The 7,274-nt window shown below is 55.8% G+C and overlaps 1 protein-coding gene across 2 annotated transcripts; it reads left to right on the top strand.

The window, feature by feature from the left end:
• Positions 1-2,387: 2,387 nt before the first annotated feature.
• Positions 2,388-7,049, top strand: PRKAB2 (protein kinase, AMP-activated, beta 2 non-catalytic subunit). Of its 2 annotated transcripts, none has more exons than XM_009575402.1 (7): positions 2,388-2,659; positions 2,890-3,056; positions 3,953-4,046; positions 4,607-4,727; positions 5,931-6,064; positions 6,379-6,447; positions 6,936-7,013. In XM_009575402.1, exons 1-7 carry the CDS (start codon positions 2,498-2,500, stop codon positions 7,011-7,013), a joined length of 825 nt encoding a protein of 274 aa, XP_009573697.1. In that variant the 5' UTR covers positions 2,388-2,497. The 2 variants fall into 2 exon arrangements, with proteins under 2 accessions (XP_009573697.1, XP_009573706.1); XM_009575411.1 differs by having other exon boundaries at positions 2,479-2,659; positions 4,607-4,721; positions 6,936-7,049.
• Positions 7,050-7,274: the final 225 nt, after the last annotated feature.

The raw sequence follows: 7,274 nt of genomic DNA on the forward strand, positions 1-7,274 counted from the left end.
TCACCGTGACCTGGCAGGGAGGGGGAGCGGGCGGCCGTAGGCCAAGTGTGCCGCGACAGCCCTGCCACCGCCACCGCCCCGTGGGCTTTGCAAAGCCCTTGTCCCAGCCGTGCCTGCTTGGCGCGAGTCAGGGGGAGAGAGGCTTTCCCCGGTTTCCCAGCTCATCCCCTTAACGTTACGGCAACCTCACGGCTGAGCTCTGGTTCCCTTCTCTGAAAGAGGGAGGTGGGAGAGTCCAGGTGAATCAGGCTTCCCTGGGTAATCCCAGCACCAGGAGGTGTCAGCTGAGAGGCTGTGGGCAACTGAGGGTGCTGAACAGAGACCCCATCCCTCCAAAATAAACCGTCTCAGGCTGCTGCCAGTGTTTCCCGGTGCAGGTCACTGGCTGGGGGGGGGAGGCAGCAAGCCGGAAGCAAGCGTGGCACATTTCAGGGGGAACTGGTGTATTTTGCGTGTCATTTTCAGAAGCAAAGTGGGGAGGTGGGGCTGGGTGAAACTGAAGGGGCCTTGTGATCTGGCTGGCAGGCACCCACCTTACTGCGGACTGCCGCTGGCAGCGGCTTGCTGTCAAACTGGGAGTGGATGTGCTGAGACACTGTGGAGGTTTACTTGGGCTTTGGTATGGGCAGCGTTTTCATTAGTGCCTTGGATGTACTTGTGTCACACCATCAGAGCATGCCTGTACTACAAGGGCTTGTCTGAACGCAGGAGGGTTTGAGCTGCAGAAGTTAATTCAGTAAAACCAAGTACCGCAGGCTATGCTCAAAGAGCTCGCTGTCCTGGCACAGCAGGGTGCTTGCATGCACGATACAGGAGGTAGGGTGGTCTTGTCTGCATGGGGTTTCGGATGGTACATGCCAGAAGGAGCCACCGCTTGGGAGAAGCCTCAGGAAACGTTTGGAGAGCGTGACCTGTAAGGGACAGCCAGAGGGACTGGATTCCTTTTAGAGAAGAGAAAGGGAAGCTTTCACATGTGTTAACACCTGAACGTATCTCTCAGGTCTGTCTTGGTACAAGAGGATGTTTGGCCTTTCCTACTTTCCTCCCCGTAGATGAGAAGTAAGGGAGCCTTAGCAAAGATACTGGGGAAGAAGCTCCTCAACAGCAGGTCTAGTGGCACAGGGGCAGGTTTTGCGGAGAGCCGGCTGAGCCTCCTCCAGGGCAGAAGGGGAAGATGTCAGAGCAAGTGGTGCAGCTCATCTGACCTGGATCCTCACTGAGAGGGGGCATGAGTACAGGTTAGCTGTCCTCTTGAGCTGCCTTTTAGCCCTCAGGATTTAAGAAATACTTTAGTAATTCCTCTGTAATGTTCTAAAGCCTGGCTTTGGCTGGCAGCCTTGCCTGGCACCCTTCATATAACTTGATCTTCTAAACAAATCCCCAAATGTCGCAACTAAGCGCATGGAGCAAGGCTGGCTGTCCTCTTGCCTTGCCGTGCAGAGCCCATGATCAGCGTGGTAAGCTGAAAGCTGCAAAATAAGCCTGGGAAGGTGGCAAGAACCCCGATCCATTTCAGCTGCTGGAAACGGGGTAAGGCCTGAAAAGTCCCATGTAGCTTGCCATGGCTTTGTTGTTTGTCCCAAGAGGTGTGTAGTTGTTTGTGGCCTGACGCTGTACAGCCAGTTCTTCTGCTTTGCCTTCTCTCAGCTGGGTGAGATCGGGGATGACAGCCCATCTCCAGCTGCAGAGTGGCACTGGGGCGGCTGGGGTTGCCCTTCCCTCGTCGCGTGCCTCTGGATGGCCGGGCGGACGCCAGAGCGCTCAGCGTAGTGCCACTGGTTAGGGTCACAACAAGCGAACCTCTTCACTGCACTGTGGCGCAGCTGACATGGTGGCTTGCCTGGTGAACTGTAAGTAAATGCCGTCAAGAGCTGAGCTTTTTGCAGACATCACGGCATTAGCCCCACGCCTTGGCCAAGCTCCAGCTCAGGCAATTCCACTTGGACATTTTAAACACTCCTGTCGCCTTTGCCAGGCGCAAGGCTCTGCTCTTGTGCCTGTGAGCTGTTGGAGACTTGTTGTAACAGCTGCTATTTTCAGTCTCCGGCTGTTTTCTTGGTGGGTGTAGGGGATTCGTCTGTAGAGCCTGACTGCAGGACTGCGAAAGAGGCTCTGTTAATGCCAAGCAATTGATTTGCCAATAAAGGTTGGCTTTATTTTTCCTATCAGCCCCTCTACTATGCCGGCTGCTGAGGGCTTGTGTGGGACGCAGTGTAACTAGTATTGGTTTTGGAGTGTAACAATTACCAGCTTAACTAGAGTGATGGTTCATAAGGATATGGCTATAATTAGGTCAAGCTGTCTTGTTTGTTAAATTCTCCTTCAGCTCCCAAACTTGGCAATGGGAATGAACTTTGGGCCTTTTTTAGGATTGCTGTCAGTCTACCCTGGCAAAGAGCATTGGGAAACAGAGCCTTCGCTCCTCTCCTCACGGCCGGAGCCCGTGGGCACAGGCACACTGCAGTCCTCTCTCTCTCACAGGGGCTGCTGAGCTGTCATGGGGAACACTACCAGCGAGCGAGTGTCTGGGGAGCGCCATGGCTCCAAGTCCCACCGCTCGGATGGTTCCAGTGCCTCCCACCACGCCAAGGAGCACCCGCACAAGATCATGGTGGGCAGCACCGATGACCCCAGTGTTTTCAGCTCCCACGACTCCAAGGTAGGGGCTGGCCACTGCTTTCCCTGTCCTGCCCTCCGGGGCCCTGGCTGGGGCTTCAGCTCACTGGCTGTGCGGGGCTGTGCTCCCAGCCACGTGAGGGGTCTGTGGAGAGCTGGGAGGCTGGAGGAGCTCTGCAATGCTCTGGGATGTGCAGGTGGGCTGGTAAGGGGAGGTAAATGTGGTCCTGGTTGTCTCTGTGTCTCAGTCAGGCTCTGGTTTTCTTTGCTCAGATTCCTGGGGACAAGGAGTTTGTGTCATGGCAGCCAGATCTGGAGGAGTCAGTGAAACCATCCCAACAGGCTCGTCCCACTGTCATCCGCTGGGCCGATGGAGGCAAAGAGGTCTTCATCTCCGGATCTTTCAACAACTGGAGCACCAAGATCCCGCTCATCAAGAGGTAGCCAGTCCCTCAGGTCACTCTATATTCTCCTACGCTCCATTGCAGGGAGTGTTTTCCCTTCTCTGTGCTGGTTGCTGTTCGCTTTGCTCACCTGGCTTTTCTCAGTTCACCCAAGTTGGGGGGTCAGAGCACAAATACGTAGTCAGCTTCTTCCTTGGGTGGTGCTGCGTGGTGGTGGGAAGTTGTGGAACAGAGGGACAGGACAGGATGGATCACTTTCTTGCCCAGCTGGATGTCACGCAGCACCTAGTCCTGGCAGCAGAGCACTGCCCAGGTATGCAGCAGTCCCCTGGAAGCTGTCAGCTCTTCCCTCGGCTGTGGCCTTACTCCATGCCTACTTGTGTTGTTGCCAGCAGGGGTTATTTGTCCTCACGTGTCTTCCTGCCCTAATGATGTTCTCACTATTCCACAACACATCTGTGATTTCTGTGGAAACAGTATGTAGGACTCTGGGCATAATTCCGAAAATCTGGAATAGGTTTATCTCAATTGCAGGCTTAACAGAGCTGCTGCACTTGCTGCCCCCATCTTGCAATGCTGGTGTGGGGTTAGATGTGTTGTCCATACATCCTCTCCAGTGTGTCTTGCACAGGGTGTCTGCCACACCGATTTTCCCTGGGCACGCAGGGCAGGTCTGCAAGCGGGCCTGCCTCCTGTGCTTGTTGCGGCTGGACTCCTAGGAGTTTGAGCCACGCTAGTGTTCAGAACACTTGCGCCTCTTGTGTCTGTGCCTCAGATCACTGATGATGAGCAAGCCTAACCCTGCATGAAGGTGTTGGGGTGGAGGGGCTGGGCAGCACGTGAAAAAGCGCTGTTTTCTGGGACCCCATGGAAAAGCAGCATCCGGAGCATCAATGGGGTAATGCTGTTGCATGTCTGTTCTCTCTGCGTAGCCACAATGACTTTGTTGCTATCCTGGACCTCCCAGAAGGAGAGCACCAATACAAATTTTTTGTGGACGGCCAGTGGGTCCATGACCCATCTGAGGTAACGCTCAAACCTTTACCCTTGCAGATCTTGTCTTCTTCAGGGGACTAGACATGATGTAACTGCAGCAGAGAGGGAACAGGAAGAGCAGAGGGTATCTGCCAAAACAAAAGGGGCACCTCCATCCCATGAGTCCTTTCAGAGACTGGTTCCTCTGGGCTTAGATGTGCTGTATGGGGCAGTGTCAGGGAGGTACTGAAGGGCAGGGAAACACCAGAAAGCCTTTAAGTCCCACTCAGAATTGGCTACATAGGAAGATGGGCCATGGGGTCAGCACTTACTTGCAGGTTCTCCTCCAAACTGAATCACGCGGTAGCAGCATGGGAAGGAGAGGACACTTACCCATCGGCATGTAGCAGGATGGAGGATGAAGATAGCAGCCTGGGAAATCCTCCCAGGGTAAACAGCAGAGATCTGCAAGCATAGAGCAGAGCTGGACACTGGCCACCTGTGTGTTAATGGCGCAGCAAAGACAGCTTGGGCTGGGAGGATCTGGGAATCATCATGTGTGCTTTGATGGGAGGTGAACGTAGGAAGACTCTTACCTCTGTTCTCTCCAGCCTGTGGTCACCAGCCAGATGGGGACGATTAACAACCTGATTCACGTCAAAAAGTCTGACTTTGAGGTGTTCGATGCTTTGAAGGTGGATTCCCTGGAGAGCTCAGAAACCTCAGGTCGGGGTGAGTTTTTGTGGCATTACAGCTTTGCATGTGCTATTTTCCACCTCCTCTGCTCTGAGGCTCGCTGCTCTGGGGGTGAACAGACCCCCTGAGCAGAGGTGTGGGCCTGCACCCGGGAAGAGTAGTGTGTAGCGTGTCCTCAGCAGCCCACAGCTGAGGCCTCATCTCCATGGAGGGGCTGTGCTGGTGTAACTTGTTCTGTGCTAGCACCGTCCCAGAGCAGGGTCAGTGCCTGTGCGCAGCCAAGGCAGCCATTTCAGACTGGTGAACGCCAGGAACATCACTCTTTCTGCCTGCTCAACTGTGAGTAAGTCATCTGATCTGGGGTGCAAGCTAGGTGAGAGCAGGATCCAGGTTATTTTCAGCAGCCCCTCTTCGTTTTCACGCCAAGGTAATTTGTACTAGTGCTAGCACATCAGAAACCTCCCTCTCCACTTGTGTTACAGCAGCAGGTTAGGTTACCATGTGGACACCAGCAGTGCTGGCTTGGTGTATAATGCTGGCAGATAGCTCAGTCGTGTTTCGGTCCAGGGCGCTCTGAGTGCGGCCTGCTGTCCCTAGTACAAACCCTGTTTCAGATATAGCCTCAGCTCCACATCCTTGCCCAGCCTGGGCAGGAGATGCTTTGTTGGAAAGAAGCTGGCAAGCAGCAAAAGCTCCAGGGAGGTGGAGCCCTTCCAGGTGCTGGCTGTTCTAAAACAATCAGGTCAGATGTGGCTGGGAGATACAACCAGTCCAGCTTCCAGTGACCACAAGCTTCCATGGTCCCTCACATGGGCTGAGCAGCTGCTCAGTCTGGACTTCCCATTTGCCCTTTCCGGGACCTCCTCGTCAGGCCGACCTGCAGCACCAAGGGCGTGCAGGCGTGCTGCTTGCTGTGCCCCTGCAAAGGGTACAGCTCTGGGGCAAGTCAGCTGTGCTGAGAGCCATGCGCAGGGGTCTTGGGGTGGATACCACAGGGTGCTTGTGTTGGGTCAGTGCACATACCAGCTTACAGCCCTGCTTGGAAATGCCCAAGGCTCGCCTGGCTGCTTATTCTGCTGTGAAAAGGCTGAGCTGTTGCAGTAGGGTACATGGCCATGGCTCATGAAGATGTTTGTTCCTGAAAGACCCTGCTGGGTCCTTCTCAGCGTCTTGGGAGCTGCTCTGTCCTTGCCAGTCATGCTTTAGCATTTCATGTCTCCTTCCGTCTCTTCTCTTTAGACTTATCAAGCTCACCACCTGGTCCTTACAGCCAAGAGATGTACGTATACCGGCCCGAGGAGCGCTTCAAATCCCCACCCATCCTCCCGCCTCACCTCCTCCAGGTCATCCTCAACAAGGACACCAATATCTCGGTGGGTACCAGCATAGTGCCTGCACACAGAGAGCCACACTGGGGTTGGAAGGGGAGTCCTGTCTGCAGGGAGCCTGGTCTCCCCTTGGCTGGTGCCTGGACCTTGCCATTTACTGGGAAAAGCATCACTTTTCACATTAACCACCCTGGTTTGGCCCCTTGCTCTACCTGGTGCTTAGCTGAGATCTCTTCCTGTTCAGAACAGCCAGAGACACCAGCAGCTCAGATTGCCTGAGATGGCAGCTCCCTGTGATGGCTGGGGCTGGGGGGTCAGGGCTCTGCTGTTCCCCTGTGACACTCCTCCTCTTCTCTTAGTGTGACCCAGCGCTGCTGCCCGAACCCAACCACGTCATGCTCAATCACCTCTATGCGCTCTCCATCAAGGTAAGGGCAGGTCCCACGAGGTCGCTGTGGGGGAAGGCGAGCTGCTGTGGCTCCCAGGAGCCTGCAGCGCCTGCAGGGAGCAGAACCGGGATAGCCGGGGGGTGGAAACGGTGGTGCAGGGATGGGAGGACACACATGAGGACAGCTTGGCTGCCTGGTGGCATGCGCAGGAGTGTAGGTTATGGTCTCCTCACAGCCCCCAGTTCCCTGTAGCTGCCTCCCCACAGCATGGTGGAGCTGGGCAGCCCTGGGCTCTCCTGTTGCATACCAGACCCTTCCCTCACTCTACCCTGGCTCCCTGTCATGGATGTTGGACATGTCTCGCTGGCTGTGAGGCTCGGGACAGCAGGGACGGGCTTGGGCTGCTCCCCAAGCCCACAGAGCCCTCTTCCCGACGGCTGCCTTGGGGGTGCTCCGCTCCTGGGTCGGTGCAGCCAGGCTGCGCTGAGCTCTCCCACCTGCTCCCACTGATGCTGTGCCTCTGGTAGGACGGCGTGATGGTGCTCAGTGCCACGCATCGCTACAAGAAGAAGTACGTCACCACGCTGCTGTACAAGCCCATCTGAGCCGGGGCCTCGCCCACCCCCCATGCAGGACACGAAACGCCGCTTTGTCTGCACACACTGGGCCACAGGACTGTGTGAGAACTGGCCACTGGCTCCAGCCTCGAACCTGGCAGGGACACAGGCTTCGGCAATGAGCCCAAGGCCGCTGGGGCCTGTGACACTGTCCCATCTACTGGTGTGGTTTGATTTAACCCTTGGTTTCTGCCCACCTACAGCTCCCCTTGGCTTCTGTGAGTCTGGGGGCCACTTTGTTTGCTGCTC

Source organism: Fulmarus glacialis, unplaced genomic scaffold (genome assembly GCF_000690835.1).
Source record: "Fulmarus glacialis isolate BGI_N327 unplaced genomic scaffold, ASM69083v1 scaffold26380, whole genome shotgun sequence".
Classification (NCBI taxonomy): Eukaryota; Metazoa; Chordata; class Aves; order Procellariiformes; family Procellariidae; genus Fulmarus; species Fulmarus glacialis.

Coding starts and splice junctions, on each gene's coding strand:
- PRKAB2 (XM_009575402.1), top strand. CDS start 2,498: ATGGGGAACACTACCAGCGAGCGAGTGTCTGGGGAGCGCCATGGCTCC. Junction 3,057..3,952: donor AAGATCCCGCTCATCAAGAG/GTAGCCAGTCCC, acceptor CTCTCTGCGTAG/CCACAATGACTTTGTTGCTA. Junction 4,728..5,930: donor CTCAGAAACCTCAGGTCGGG/GTGAGTTTTTGT, acceptor TCTTCTCTTTAG/ACTTATCAAGCTCACCACCT.